This window comes from Myxocyprinus asiaticus, chromosome 10 (genome assembly GCF_019703515.2).
Source record: "Myxocyprinus asiaticus isolate MX2 ecotype Aquarium Trade chromosome 10, UBuf_Myxa_2, whole genome shotgun sequence".
Lineage (NCBI taxonomy): Eukaryota > Metazoa > Chordata > Actinopteri > Cypriniformes > Catostomidae > Myxocyprinus > Myxocyprinus asiaticus.
This window is the reverse complement of record NC_059353.1, coordinates 21,415,701-21,432,340: the sequence shown is the minus strand read 5'-3', so window position 1 is coordinate 21,432,340 and position 16,640 is coordinate 21,415,701. Positions and strand designations below refer to the sequence as shown.

Sequence of the window (16,640 nt, the reverse complement as noted above, 5' to 3'; positions counted from 1 at the left end):
TTTGTAGAGTAACGCACCTTCAGGACAGTTTTATGGATGAATCAACACGCTCTTTGTGCTTATTCCACCTATTGGCTGGAGTTTGTTTTGTGGAGTATTTCTTGCAAAGTCATTGGAGTAAGTCATCTTGTTGTTCCCATGTTGCAAGCCTGAGTGGGATGGCTTACTGAACATTCGCTTGACTGTTTGAGAAATCTGCACGCTCTTTTTGTGCTGGTTCCGCCTAGCGGCTGGAGTTTGGTTTATTGATTTTCTTTTGCTGTGTAATTCTGTCTCACAAATTTGTATAGAAACACTGGACTTGAGAAATCTGATGGCAAGGTTGTCACAAACCACAAACAAGGTTGGGACAAACACCAGTTGGCGCTGTCGTGCACAGGGTAAATGCGCACATTTTTATTTTATCTGTTTTTTGTTTTGTTTTTTGTTCTGGGGGATGTTTGGGTTTTGATTGTTGCACTAATGTTGAAATGTGGTCTTTATAATCTTGTTTTTGACACACAATCAATTTTTTCTTATATGTCAAAATGTCAAATGTTAATATGAGTGGATTGTCTCTCTCCATGTGGAATGTGAATGGGTTGGGGCACCCCATAAAAAGAAGGAAGGTTATTTCTCTTCTTAAGCGTAAGAAATATGATATAGTGTTTCTTCAAGAAGCGCATCTTTCTCCGCAGGAAGCTGAAAAATTTGGGAGGATATGGGGTGGGCATGTTTTCTATAGTGCTGGCTCGAGTAAGAGCAGGGGAGTCATTACACTGATAAGTAAACATTTCAATTCAAATGTCTCAAACAGATTAATGATAAATTAGGAAGAGTCATTATTGTGTTAGCTGAAATTCAGGGGCAACGTCTTATTTTGTCTAATATTTATGCACCTAACATTGATGATCAGGGCTTTTTTATACCCCTTATTAGGAGAGGAGACTGGGAGGAGACTTTAATCTTTTGATGGACTCAGTCCTTGATCATAATGAGCAAAAGTGTGCAAGCCCCCTAGAGCAACACTGACGCTTCACAGGATGTGTAAATATCTTGGTCTTACAGATATTTGGAGACTTTTGAACCCATCTGGGAGGGGCTATACATTTTTTTCATCAGTCCATAAGATTTACTCTAGAATAGATTTGTTTATATCTAAGTCCCTCATCTCATCTGTTGTTGATTGCTCAACTGGAAACATTTTAGTCTCAGATCACGCCCTGTTGTGTTTAGAGGTGCTGCCACATGTGGAGAAAAGGAAATAATATAGTTGGCACTTTAATGTATCCCTTTTGCAAAATCCTGAATTCCAACAAATGTTAAAGGCTGAAATCAATGTTTATATGGAGACTAACTGGTCCTCAGTATCCTCTGTGGGTGTGGCTTGGGAGGCACTTAAGGTAGTTCTTAGGGGCCGGATCATACAGTATGCCTCATTCACCAAAAATTCCAAAGCACAGAAACTCGTGGAATTGGAAGGGAATATTAAAAGTGCAGAGGCAGAGCTGAAGTGCCGAATGTCGTCTAATGGCCTCAGAGAATTGACCCGATGGAAATAGAGATATAATACTATTTTGTCACGGAAGGTGTAGTTTTGGCTATTCAGGGAAAGACAGCCATACTTTGAGTCGGGGGACAAGGCAGGGAAACCTCTGACTAGATATATAAAACAGAGAGAGTCCTTTTCTACCATTCCCTCAGTGAAATCTGCTGGTGGTGAAATATTTACCTCAGTCATTGCTATTAATAATGTTTTTAAAGAATTCTATCTTGATCTTTATAGTTCCACATCTTCGTCTACTGAAAAGGATATTAGAAACTTTGTGGAACCATTAGAACTTCCTAAACTGTCGGCTGAGCAAAACAATTCTCTAGATTCTGAAATAACCTTGGAGGAGCTTGGCGAGGTAATTAAGGCCTTGCCTACAGGCAAGGCTCCAGGGCCAGATGGCTTTGCCACTGAATTTTGTAGATCTTATGTTACAGAACTGGCTCCACTTTTGCTAGAAGTTTATACAGAATCATTAAAGAAAGGAAAGCTTCCACCAACCATGACACAAGCCCGGATCAGTCTGATTCTTAAAAAGGACAAAGATCCAAGCGAGTGTAAGTGTTACCGTCCAATTTCTCTGATCCAGCTAGACGTTAAAATATTGTCAAAAATTTTGGCTAACCGATTAAGTAAAGTTATGATATCTCTTATACATATAGATCAGGTGGTGTTTATTCAGGGCCATAACTCTTCTGATAACATTAGGCATTTCATTGATGTCATGTGGGCAGTGGCGAACGATCAGACTCTGGTCGCTGCCATCTCACTTGTTGCCGAAAAGGCATTTGATATGGTAGAATGGGATTATCTTTTTAAGATTTTGGAAATGTATGGGTTCGGGAATACTTTTATTGGGTGGATTAAGTTACTTTATAGATACCCATAGCGGTGGTTCGAACAAATGGATTAATTTCAGATTATTTTACTCTGGATAGGTGCACCCTGCAGTGTTGCCCTCTTTCCCCCTTATTGTTCTGTCTTTCCCTGATACCATTAGCAGCCACGATAAGAAAGGAGGATGATTTTCCAGGAGTGGTGGCGGGAGATGTGGTGCATAAGCTTTAGCTTTATGCAGATGATATTTTATTATTTGTCTCCGACCCTAGTAGATCTATGCCTTGCCTCCACAGAATTATAAATTCCTTTTCTAAGTTCTCAGGATACAGAGTGAATTGGTCTAAATCCGAAGCTTTGGCTCTGACAGCATACTGCCCAGTAACGGATTTTCAGCCTGGCGCCTTCCAGTGGCCCAAACAGGGTTTTAAGTATTTGGGTATTTTATTCCAAGCAAATTTGTGTAATTTAGTTAGAGTTCATTTTGACCCTTTAATAAAAAGTTTTTCGGGGGATGTGGGCAGGTGGACTTCATTACATTTATCTATGACTGGGAAGGTTAATGTTATTAAAATGAACTGCATTCCAAATTTCAACTACCTGCTACAATCTCTCCCTATAGATGTCCCCCTCTCTTATTTCAAGCAATTTGATAGCATAGTGAAGTCCTTCATTTGGAATGGTAAACGTCCCAGATTACATTACAGTAAATTACATAGGCCGATTGACAAAGGTGGGCTAGGCCTACCCAAGATTTTATTTTATTATTATGTATTCGGTCTCAGACATTTGGCTCATTGGTTGCTTCCACGTGAGAGAGCCTATCTCTGGTTCTGTATTGAACAGGAAGTTCTTGCCCCTATTTCACCATTGCAAAGCCTTTCTATCAAACTAACTGGAGAAGTTAAGTTATACCGTTATCTCGCATTTGCACACGGTATGGACAAAAGTGTCCAGAGTGTTTAATTCTGACATTTATTTAAATGTTGCTTCGAGCATATGGCTGAACCCAAAATTATGTATTAATAAGTCCCCTTTCTGCTGGACAGAGTGGCTTGTGAGGGAGGTTAATATGCTCTGTGACCTATATGAGAGTGGAGTGTTGAGATCCTTTGAAAATATAGCTCAACATTTTGGGATTACCAGATCTCAATTCTTCAGGTACTTACAGTTGTGCCATCTACTCTGTACCACCTTTGGGAGTAGTTCGCAGCCCCCTAAAGTGGCAGATACCCTTGAGGTGGTGCTTGCTGCTTTTAGAAAAGCTCATGGAGCTTCAGCATATTATTCCTTATTGTTCTAGAGTCTTGGAGATGGGGCATTAACATGTCTTAAGAAGTTATGGGGAAAAGATTTGAATTTGACATTGGAAGATGGGGTGTGGGGAAGGATTCTGAAAAATGTTATCATTAAACTTTATTTATATTGTCAAGCCGGTTCTCACATCCTCCTTCACCTTTGAACCCCTTTACATTGTTGCTGAACCCTGGGAGGGAGGAGGGATGCCTGTCGTAGAGTCCTCAACACTGCCATCCACCCAGGGGAGCACCGCTGCCATCTGCCAAGGGACGGAGTACCCCGACCGCCCGGACGCGGGGAACGGCCGCCATCCATTAGGCGAGGAGGGACTGGACTCCCTGACTGCCTGGAGCGATGGAGCCACTGTCAGGGGCGGAGGAGTAGTTGCGATAGTTTCCAGTATCCCTGCGAGGGCGCCTAGTAAATGCGTAAATACTGCTCATGACATGCGAGATGCGGGACAATGTGCAGTGGTATATTCCTGCACTGATTTAAAAATGTGCGCTTAAAAACTGATGTCATAAGAGCCCAGTTACAGCATCACCATGAAAATGACCACCACATTACACAGAAAAGCCTGTGTTAGCATTAGAGCCACAACTTACCTTGACATACTGCCTTAAATTGAAGTTGGGATTTTAATCTTGAAATATCAGCTTGTCTTGGTGTTAAATGAAGGCATTGCATGATGAAACTCTTCTTTTTTCACTGTGCGGAGCGAAGAATGTGTTTCACTTTGAAGAGCATGATGCTGCAGCAGTGATAGACTCGGCTTGAGTGACAGTCTGTGACAGCACACACAGCTGAACTTCCGCTGTCATAAAAGTCCCATTCAATAATCTCTCAATAAATTACACATTAATTAAAATTAAACGCAGTACTGTAACAACAGGAACGCCTTCCACTGTAACAAATTAAAAGTAAAAAAAAATTAATTCGAAATGTATTTGAGTGAGAGTAAAAAGTACCCACTTTTAAACCTACTCTAAAAGTAATTTTTTTTTTTTTTTTAAAGTTACTCAAGTAAATGTAACGGAGCAAATATAGCATGTTACTACCCCCCTCTGGTCATCTCGGTCAGGCAAATGTATTTTAATAAGTTCTAAATGATATAACTTATTCTTAAGGCATCAAGGTGTACTTTCTTACTGCTTGATTTTGAGGATTGATCAGCATGGATGGGCTGATAAAACAGTTTAAACAGACTTTTAACTAGAACTAAGAAATGAATTGCTGTAATGTAAAAGACATTTAAAAATTACCTTAGTTTTATTCTGAATGGATAAATATATGAACAGTCTCATTTCAAACAGAATGCACACTGTGCACAATATTATCTTTATTTCACAAGTGGGTTTCTTACAATAATTACAGTACCATTACAATTCATATAAGCAAGTACAGTATGCCTTTGCTTGCTAAATTGCAACAATGCAATAATACAGCATTGAAGTAGAAATATGTATAAAGGAAACAACTAACGGAAATAATAATAATAATGGAATAATAAAGGCATGATTTTTTATCTTCTATAGATAGTCAACAAGCATAATTAATATAGTTACCCATTCATGTGAAAATTATCATTTTTTGGAAAGAATAACACTTCAAAACAATCAAACATGTTTCCGTCCAAGCACTTAAGGAACAACATGATACAAGACTTTGTTCAGTTTAAACATTTTAATACAAAATTTAATAAAACAGAAGATAAATATACGTCAGAAAATGACTTAAATATAGCAGGACGTGGCAATCTGACAATTTAAGGATTTGTCAGCTGTCTCTGTTGTCATCATTAATTCATCTCATTTTATCTGGAAAAGATAAAACATTTAGCAACAGTTCTCTGGTGATAATTGAGATTCTTTCTTCACTCGTATACCTATTGGTACCTAAACTCTATTTAATTTTTCATGGAAATATGGAATGCATGGCTTATGTCAGCTAGCTGGATTGACACATCACATGTAGTTTTATACAAACATCCTGCAGAAACCTTTCTTCAGAGAATTTCTCATTGCCATTCATAGACATCACATGTGTGGTCTGTTGACACCGACTTCTGCTTTGATCAACTTGATGAAATCGTATCATTTGATTTGTTACATGGTAAACTCACTCTAAATCATTTAATAGTCAAGTTATTTAACTTATCCTGCCACTGCATCTACCAGCCATTGGACTTGTTTTGCTACAAAAACGGTGCCAGCGCACAGTTGCGTGACGTCGTCGCGTTTTAAGATGATTTGTTTTGATTGGTCCAGCATCAGTTGTCCAGCTCGTGTGATTGGTCACGACTTCATTGGCCCCGCCCAGGTTTATTGCAAAAGTAGCTGCAAAAGTCAAGGCGGGAAGATTTGAATTTGCAGTGCCAGATTTGAGAGGTTGTAACTGCCGATTTGTGGTTGGACTGCAAAAGTGAATTAAAGTACAAAAGTAAATATGTAATACAAATTTGTGTCTGTTGTTGTATTTATGAGAATGTCATTTTACACATTTGTGACTATTTGTCTACAACTTTGAATTCAAAACACAGGTTTTTGGTTATTGTCTGTGAGTGCAGATTGCAGCATTCAACTTCAAATTTTTATTTTACAAGTATTCACATCATTGCTGTGAGTGTAAATTACAACTTACGAATACAAATGTTTATTGTACAAGTTCTCAAATTAAAATCTACAAGCTCTCGAGTTTTGCTACTGTTTTACCTTCATACGATGCAGCATGTCTTGTGTTTTGTCTCATTGTGCAGCAGCAGCAGCAACAGCGTAACAGATCTAGTCTGCCAAGACCAATAACCTATCAACATGTCAAACCCACATTCATATGCTAAATCTTTCAGAGAGTTTAAGTAAGGATCGGGAGCATAATTAATTGCGTTCATTTTTATAGCATGTTATTTTTCATATAATTAATCACACTAAATTAACTTGTTAAATCGACAGACCTAATTCAAATTTTAAAGGTGCACTCAGTAATTTTTTCCTCATTAAAAAAGTTTAGCTCCTAAAGACATTAATTGCAATTTTGCAATATATGTAGGAAATCATGACCACTCACATTAAAATGAAGACTCCAGTCATATCAGTAACCTTATAAAAGCTGTTTTATTCTACATGGAGAGGGTCCATACATGGGGGCTGCCAAGTTAGAATCACATGACCAGCCAAATACTACTCGCTTAATCTCATTAACCGTCAAGTTATTTGACACTTTCTCTCATTGGTTAAAGTAATCATGGCTGACTATGAATACTAAATTTCTACCATGGCATGTAACACTGAAAACTATTGATGCCATCATTGATGCCATAATTTATGATGCTCCATCCAAGCTCCTAGGTGTTAGTGTATGTCCAAGATGACACAAAGACAAAAGAAACTGAGTGCACCTTTAAAGACATTATTTCAGTTAGGAGAAAGACATGGTCACCAGAAATTTACATTGTCTCCTAAATTCACAAGAGGGCGCAATTAATAAATATATCCATGGTAATACCGCAGTATTTAAGCTTTAAAATACCAGCAGAACCACAGTGTTTTTCATTCATTACAGTTGTACATATGTATGCTAGTAATATTCCTAGACAGACATCTCGATGGTGCATCAGTAGCTGACGCTATGGTAACTCCTCCCAAGAGTCACGATATCTGAAGGCCGAATAGAATTACGCTAATCTATTGGAAGGTGGCGCTCGATGCTCTGCCCCTTATGCATGCATCATTGCAGCCATATAAACCGAAGTCATTAGAATTTTTCTCCTTTAGGGTCGCAATTACATCTCCAATACTCTGCGAGCCCAACTAATGGCTTTGTTGTCTTGATCTGCACTTTTAAACAGTGAGTGGATTATTTATCATCTTCCTGTTGTGCTTTCAACAATAAGCATATCCGGTGCGCTACAGTGTATTTCCAATTGCATGGGCATTGTATTGTGTTTGTTTCTTACAAGCAAAGAAATCCTAAAAGAGCTATTTTTTAAGATAGCACTTTGCAAGTGTTTCCCACCATGTAAACGATTTATCCCTCTGTCTGACACATTGAGACTGATTGCGTATATTGTTAGCGCATGAAATTCAAAACACTTCACTCTCTGCTGGCTTTCTTTCATAAAGCTGATGCCAATCCCATCTCCTCCCCATATCCAACCTCTGCAACTTCCAAAGGACTCCATGAGCAAGGGAAGCGAGTACGGGATATAGAACACGGAGAGTTTGAGGATGATTTGTTGTCAGGTCAGGCTTTGCGTCTCTACTCTTCTTCATCTTAAGTGGCTTTGCCTGTTTTGTATGCCTGTGATGAACTGCACCCCACCACCAGCAAACATGGTTCAATCACATTTGGCAGAGAAGATGACTAGGGGGATGCTATAATGCTGGAGGCCTCTGATAGTAAGACCTGGTCTCGATCGGATAAGGCGCTCGGTTGAATTTCCCCCTGCGGTGCCGAAAACCAGGCCAGGGCGGCCTCTAACACTGAGTTGACTGAAGTACTCATGAGCGGGTGAGAAACTAGAACTTGAAAGGCCCATGCTTGACATGCCAGAGCGTTCACGACTTGAGCATTTTTTTACGAGTTGGCGCAACCCTGAGTCCTGCCGCAAGGTGCCGTTCTTCCCAAATTTTCACGAACAGCTGGTTTAGACATGTGCAATCCCTATTCAACAACAGTCCCTATTCTCCACTGCAGCGGCTTTCACAACTCTTTATCGCACTGAGCAGAGAGACTGCTGAGAGTTTCCCCCAATCATAGAGGCTGTCTGAGCCTATTTGTGCCCCTCTTCTGCTGGACTGGTGTGGAAGTCTAAGCCAGTAGTTCCATATAAACCATGTTGGGTTATGTCCTCACTGGTCAGTAAGGCTTACACTGCGGGGTGTCTCTAGAAGACAAACAATCACTGAGCACTTTATTAGAAACACTATGGTCCTAATAAAGCACCCGACATGATCTTCTGCTGCTGTTGCCCAACCACCTCAAGGTTGGACGTGTTGTGCATTCTGAGATGCTGAGTAGTTATCTGAGTTATCGAAGCCTTTATGTCAGCTCGAATCTGTCTGGCCATTCTCCGTTGACCTTTCTCATAAACAAGGCATTTCCATCCACAGAACTGCCTCTCACTGGATGTTTTTTTGTTTTTGGCACCATTCTGAGTAAACTCTAGAGACTGTTGTGCATGAAAATCCCAGGAGATCAGCAGTTACAGAAATACTCAAACCAGCCTGTCTGGCACCAACAATCATGCCACGGTCAAAATCTCTGAGATCACATTTTCCCCCATTCTGATGGTTGATGTGAACATTAACTGAAGCTCCTGACCCTATCTGCATGATTTTTTGCATTGCACTGCTGCCACATGATTGACTGATTAGATAATTGCATGAATAAGTACTGTAAAGTGTTCAGTGAATGTATGTCTGGCAGCAGGCTGCTCTTCCCCTAACACCTTTGTGAGGTTCTATAACCTGGACATTTCCTCCCTCTCATTCCAGATTCTGGCTGCGCATGAGGGTAATATGTCAATGATTCACTACCTGGTCTGGCTTGTGTCATTGCTTGTAGTGATTTGCCATGTGTGACACATCTCTAGTTCTCTTCGTGAAGGAGGAAGTGGGAGCCGGATAAACAATCCACATAGTCTTTTATTAACACACTTTTCAGCATCACATAAAGCTTTCCTTTTCAGCATAGCACAAAAAAAACCCATCAACACTGCTGCGTGCATCTCTCTCTCTCCTCCGGTGGTTTGGATTTCCCTTTTATCCCTTCCCAGCTTTCACTGCAACACAAAACAGCTGTTAGAGATAATTTACCACAGGTGTCAATACTTATAGCTCTTTCTCTCCTGGCCTCGCTCTCCACAGGCCACACCCACATCACCACATACCCCTATCGCCCAACTCAGGCCGGGGAGTCATCTGGCCTGTCACTTACTCAATTTGGGGCCGCACCTGCCAATGACCCAAGTGGAAGCCCAGATACTGTACTTCCACCTGCCCAATTGTGCACTTTTTTGGGTTTGCCATGAGTCCCTCCTGTCTCAATGACCTAGAACAGCCCTCAGATTCAGCGGCGTAAGCAGCGTGCGGTCTGAGGATTCTGTCCATGAGCCGCTGAAATTTTGCCGGGACCCCGAACAAAACAAATGGTAGCTTCACGAATTGGTGTAATCCGAACGGTGTAGAAAATGCCATCTTTTCACGGGACATGGGAGCTAAGGGGATCACTTTAAAACGAATAACAAATTCTACCGAATAATAGAAAAAATATTCGTAAGGCTGATTATCCAATGAGCACAGGGAGAGAACAATATTTTAAATAAACATATCTTAAATTACAATGTAATGGTGACTCTGTGAAGCCAGTACGATTAAAGTATAAACTATATGAATGAAAATGCAACATCAACTAAGATACTATATCAAACTTTTTTTTTTTTACTTTTTGAAACATCTATCCTAATCTTTGAAACATTTTGAGCAAGATATACAAGATTATACAACATTTAGATCTGGTCCTCGAATCTGATTGGACGAGAGGTAATCCAAGTGTACTGATAGCTCAGACCATGAGCACTGGAATGCTTTACTGTTTGTACAGCTCCGCTTGTTTGTGGCATTCCAAACTAACCTATAAGAGTCATGCAGATGTGTAATAGCAGCTAAATGTTTGAATTTTCATTCATCCCTGTGACATTACAGATTTCAGCCAGCAGGTGGTGACAAAAGACCGTCTTGTGAGTGCTATGAGCAAGTTGAGCTGATGCTGACAAATTATGTTGTCAGTCAGTGTGTGAGGTACTTTGAAGCCATCCATAATTGTCTCTCTCTCCATGATCGCTCGGATTACTACTACACTAATGCTGAGAAATAGAGTTAAACAAACAGCTTCAACATTATTACCAATCACAGAGAGTTGCGACAGACGGTGTAATCAAAAACACTAAGGGCGCCTACCTGTTATCCAAGTTTCTGAGTTGGGAGAAGACATAAACTTTCAAAATGGTGGTGGAGAGAATGCTTTCTGTGTCGGTGTCAAAATAAGAGTTCCCCAAGAAATATACAAGAATGAAACTGGCGTCCTTTGTGTTTTCTCACCGACAACAAAACACTGTGAAATACTCGTAGGATCATTTCAGTATCATGTATGGCAGCATCACTCCACGATCGGAGCGGATTACTAGCTACAGAATTACTGTTTATCACTGCAACAGTCAAAGGTAATCACATGCTCAGTCGCTTTCTCTCTCTCTCTCTCTCTCTCTCTCTCTCTCTCTCTCTCTTTCTATCTCTCTAATACACACACATCCTTGTTCCTCTGATAACTTGATAAAAACAGCCTAAGCTGTCATTACTAATTCAAAAGTGTGGTTTTCGAATTAGTAATGAGGGCTTGGGCGCATTAGTAATAGCAACAGCAGATCTGTGGTGTAAGAATGTAGTTCCACACACAAGTGCATTTTTTGGTACAGTCCTTCGTTTTCCTCTACTTATTTATTTACTTGTTCGTTTTTACTGTTGTATAAAAGCAATATCACACACGCAATCATGCTGTACTATCAGTGCTGCTTACCTGCGGCACTGGGACAGTGGCCTTGTGTCTATGGCTGAATCACAGCTGTCTTGATAGATGGACATACAGCACTTTTGCTCATCTGAAATATCTTCAACAAGCCTTTGTGTCTCACTTGCTGCTCAAGCAGGCAGCACACAGTGTGTGTGTGTGTGTGTGAGAGAGAGAGGCGAAGGAGGGTTAAGTTTCTGATCAGTAAGAGTGATTTCTTTCTAAATCAAGCTAATAAAACTAACCTGCAAAGAGAAAGCATGGACTGTTGTGTAGGGCTGTTTAGGGCTGCGATAACATTGCAAAGATTTTGCTGGCGATTTAAAATGAAGTAATATTGTGAATATCACAATGATTTTAATGCGTTTTTTTTTGGCTACTTGATTTCTTAAAGAGTGCATCATTCGACTACTTTCACTATCCTTCAGGGCTGCACAGTTAATCAAAGTAACATAAAAATCGTGATATGGTCATATGTGATTATTAAAACCATAAAAAATTATATTAGGCTATATGAAATTAAAAGCCTACATGGTTTGTGTGCGCTTCAGAGTAAACGGGTAACACGCTCTTTGTGTTCATGCACAGGGCTAATGGATATGCTTAGAGTGGTTCAAGTGCTATAAAGTACTGTTGCATAGGCAAAAAAAATAATAATTTAATCCTCAAAATGATAAAATAATTCACGTCAGCATTATAATAATAATCAACTGGGTTCAGAAATGAGAGAAGTTAGTTTTTGCACACCTTTAATATTCACAGAATTTTTTTTTAGTAAAAATATATGCAGGTAACTAATGCAATTTATTACTGTATTGTTGTATATTTGTGCATATAAATGAAAATGATTAAATATTATTCCTACATGTGTTCATTCAGTGAAAAACTAGGGAAAACTTGCCTTCATTACTTTTAACAACATTTTTTACTTCATGAATGACTTTTGGTTGAAAAGATGGTGCCTCTGATTAAAAAAATAAATAAATAAATTATCGAGATATATATCAAATAGGCTGAAAATTATCAAGATGTAGCTTAATTTTTTTAGTCTTACTGTTGTACCTTAAAAAGTCATGCTGTTGTTTTTTCGGATTCAGACAGAATCTTTTTGTATTATATTGTTAGCTTTTTTTGTTTGTTTGTTTGACATTATGGATGATGAGGCAGAGCAATTTAAGAATTCAAGAATAAAAATAATATTAATTAAATATAATAATAATAATAATAATAACAAGAAGAAGAAGAAGACGAAGAGGAAGAAATAATTGTATGAATTATACAAGGCATATTTGTTATATGGAAACTATAAATGGAATAGTCACATTTAAAATGGGCTGTTCATTAATTGTTGACGCTCCTCCGGGTTAAGCCCCATCCGGTTATATCGAATGCAGATACAGATCATTTTGCCATTGCAACAGATACAGATAACTGCTTCGCTTCACACCCCTACTAGTGAGCATTGTTCTGGTCTGTCTGAATCAGTAGCATGGCAATATGCTACTTCTTATGAAGCGTCAAGAGACCGACTTGAAAGAGGTTGCAAATGCAACCTTGGTTCCCAGAAAGGATTTCTCGCTGTTTAGGGTCATGTCAGTTCTTAGATTTTACATTGTACTAACACCTGTTGGCATGGATGCATGAAGTTTGCTTATTAACAGCTGCTTCATATGTTTGTTTGTTTATCATTTCTTTCTTTTTGTTCCTTTTCATCTATTTTTTTTTTCCTCTCACATGACAAACATCAATAAAATTGACTTTCTTGGCTTCAATCCCAATGAATATTTGCACTTTGTTGGTGGTTTGTGGTGGGGTTAATAGATGCTGTGTTTGTTCTCATATTGTTATGGTTGCTTGTTTTGTTAGATGTACAGTATTGATTATTATTGTAATTGTTGTTATTATTACTAACTCAGTCGAATTGCAAAACATGACTGGTCATGTGATCACAACATGTCAGCCCCCAAGTGGGGGTGACCTGCTCCATGTAGAATAAAATTACTTTTTCTAAGTCACTGACTGTCTGGAGTCTCAAATGAGTGTGTATCATTTTAATTATATTGGCCCATAGTGCTATTCATTTCTTTATGTGTAAAACTTTTAACTAGGCAAATAAATACATCGAGTGAACCCTTAAATGAAAAAATTATTTCTATAATTTATTGTAGTATCGCATGTTCTTAGAAAAAATATTGTGCTATGAACTTTTTAATAATAGGAATCGATGATACGCCTCATGCTCATGAATTTCATGCCACCCATATTGCTGAAGCTCCTGTACTCTCCAGGCCTGAAGTAGTGCATCCTGCCTCTGTAGTGGGGCTGTTCATACATGAGCCAGTGACCGTCCATCACATGGCAAGAATTGCAGTGAGACATGCGGTAGCGGTCCATGATGTTGTCACAGTCATCCATCATCTCATACATCTGGCCCATGAAGTTCTCCCTTTCGTAGATCCTCATTCTAAAGGGTCCTCTGTACTGTAAAGGTGTAATTAAAAAATTACAAATTGTGCTTAATTATTATAAAAGTATTTAGTAAACAGCATAGCAAATTTCATTATTATGTTATTACCATAGGGATCATACGGCAAGATCTGATGCATTCATTCATGCCAAACATAGACATGTAATCAGCGTACTCGCCCCTCCTAAAGAAATACTGATTTCCCATGAAGTTGGGACGGTCAAACATTATGAAGCAGCCGCTCTCAATTCTGCAAGAGTGACAATGGCTCAGGTAGGAGGACATGTCGGCACAGTCACTCATGCACTCATAAGAGCGGCCCTGGAAGTTCCTGTCCTCGTAGAAGATGATCTTTTTGGAACATGAAAAGAAACAATGAACTACTCGTACACAGCATGTTTATTTGAGGGAAAGAACTATCAATAAGATTTACGATTGTTTTTATTTCACAGTTTATCAGCTCTACTTACCTTGCCCATTATGGTGGTGGTAATTGTCCTTTAGAACACTTTTGTTCTGGTACACTGACACTCTGCTTATTTTAACCCTTACATTTATACCTGCCAAAATCTAAAGAATATGTGCCTCCTATTGTGAAAACTCCTGACCAAGCAACATGGTATAGAGGCTCATGAAAATCTAAAATGCTTTTGCAATATGTTATAGGGACATATTGTCATGTGATTGAGTATCTATATCTATGTTTTCCTATTTACCAGTCTTGAGTAGTCAGTATAGCATCTTGATGTTTCTTGAGTGTTTAATACACAATTAACTGAACTTAAAGGGATATGGCAGTGTGCAATTATGTGTGGAGTTTTCTTTTTTTTTTTTTCTTTTTTTTTTTGAAAAATGTGATGTGGCAGGATTTTGTGAACACATATATATATATAAAAAATAAAAAATAAATTACAAGAAAATCTGACAGTAAAAAAGCTTTGCAAATGTTAATCCATTGTAGACTACAATAATCACCTAATGGAGAATTAAGTTTAAAATAACAAAACAGATAACATGGAAAAGATAGTAAAATGTTGTCCTCACCATATAGCAAAAACCTTAGCAGCTTTTCATTTAAACTACCAAGATTGGAAACAGGAAAATCAGTGTTTTGACTTTATTGAGAGCTGTGGTCAAAATTCTCACATTGATGATGAGTAAAGGTAACCCTAACCTTTGAAGAGGTCATGAAAAGTTTGTGTTATGGTTTTGTTTTTGAATTTTGGGAGTGTAAAGAACAACCTTGAATCAGAATTCAAAGATTCCAAATTTTTGATTGAAGAGAAAAAAGAAAAACTAGTGAATCACACAGCAGGTTTAAACAGTCAATCGTCACAGTTAGTCAAATAAATAGGCTTTGTTTTAACTTTTTTGTAGACAACAGCTATGTTATTTCACATGGGTACAGATAATTGATTTTACTGAAAGAAACAAAGAATTAGCAAAACTGTAATTAAAAATCTTTGAAAAAGTTATTGTGTCAAGTGTACACAACATATAGGTTCAGTCAAAAAGGACCACAATGAAAGCATTCTAAAGGCTTCCATACTGGTTTGCTGATTCAGGAGGTTGTTTATCCAATTAGAAAGCTCACAGTTTGTTTTTGATTTGTTTTTTCAGCTCGCTGGGGGTATAAAAGTAAGGGTGAAACCTAGCAGGAGAACAGAACAGTGTAAAAGCAAAAACAGCAAAGCAGCTTAAAAACAGAACAGGCAAAGAAATGACTACCTCTGGAATGAACATGTGCAGGGTAAGTAAAGAAAGAAGAAAAAAAATAGAATACAATATTTACTAAAATGCACACAACATTTTCTATAACCTCATATGGTTTACATGTTCAGGCGGTCTTCTACGAGGACAGGAATTTCCAGGGTCGCTCATATGAGTGCACGAGCGACTGTGCTGACATGTCCCCTTACCTGAACCGCTGCCACTCTTGCAGAGTAGAGAGCGGCTGTTTCATGATGTATGACCGTCCCAACTACATGGGAAATCAGTATTTCTTTAAGAGGGGTGAATATGCTGATTACATGTCTATGTTTGGAATGAGTGACTGTATCAGGTCCTGCCGTATGATTCCTATGGTAAGAGCATAACATGCTGAACTTTCCTTTGCATTTTCACTAAATGCTTTTATCACAATTTATCACAATATGTAAATTTCTATTAATACCTTTATAGTACAGAGGACCCTTCAGAATGAGGATCTACGAGAGGGAGAACTTCATGGGCCAGATGTACGAGATGATGGATGACTGTGACAACATCATGGACCGTTACCGCATGTCTCACTGCAATTCTTGCCATGTGATGGACGGTCACTGGCTCATGTATGAGCAGCCCAACTACAGAGGCAGGATGCACTACTTTAGGCCTGGAGAGTACAGGAGCTTCAGCAACATGGGTGGCATGAGATTCATGAGCATGAGGCGTATTGTTGATTCCTATTATTAAAAAGTTATAAAAATTGGTGTTACTTCACAATAAAGCACATTTGAACTAAAAATCCTCAAAATCCTTTTGCTTTTTTTTCTATTTACCAATATGTTCTGATACACTTGTATGACCTATGGCTTTCACCAGTAATATGCGGAGGACAGAAAATAGAATTGGTATTATGTTAATACATAGGCTAATGTTCAATTGTACAATAATACTGATGGACTTCCTTTTGCTCTTCAGAGAGCCTTTTCCAAATTTTCTAAACTTTTTTTTTTTAATTATTTGTTATAAATCAAAATATAAGTGTAAAAAACAATTTCTAACAGAAATCATTATTATATTATCAAATATAGCGAGTAGTAAATTAAATGTGCAAGGTTATTGTGCAACAATAAGTTAAAGTGAAACATGAAAGAAATGGGAGAGAAGCACAGTTGCTCATATAAGGTGGCAACAACAGCTAAATTAATTGAAACTTTGCAACCTCTTGGACCCTATAAT

General features: G+C 38.4%; 2 protein-coding genes across 2 annotated transcripts; one reads left to right on the top strand and one right to left on the bottom strand.

The window, feature by feature from the left end:
- Positions 1 to 13,363: 13,363 nt before the first annotated feature.
- Positions 13,364 to 14,232, bottom strand: LOC127447449 (gamma-crystallin M2-like). Its single transcript, XM_051709336.1, has 3 exons — positions 14,168 to 14,232; positions 13,806 to 14,048; positions 13,364 to 13,711 (listed from the first exon to the last, which is right to left on the bottom strand). The coding sequence occupies exons 1-3, from the start codon at positions 14,174 to 14,176 to the stop codon at positions 13,439 to 13,441; spliced, it is 525 nt and encodes a 174-aa protein (XP_051565296.1). The 5' UTR covers positions 14,177 to 14,232; the 3' UTR covers positions 13,364 to 13,438.
- Positions 14,233 to 15,333: 1,101 nt separating this feature from the next.
- LOC127447448 (gamma-crystallin M2-like) lies at positions 15,334 to 16,203 on the top strand. The gene is made up of 3 exons (XM_051709335.1): positions 15,334 to 15,447; positions 15,539 to 15,781; positions 15,879 to 16,203. Exons 1-3 carry the CDS (start codon positions 15,418 to 15,420, stop codon positions 16,149 to 16,151), a joined length of 546 nt encoding a protein of 181 aa, XP_051565295.1. The 5' UTR covers positions 15,334 to 15,417; the 3' UTR covers positions 16,152 to 16,203.
- The last annotated feature ends 437 nt before the right edge of the window (positions 16,204 to 16,640 follow it).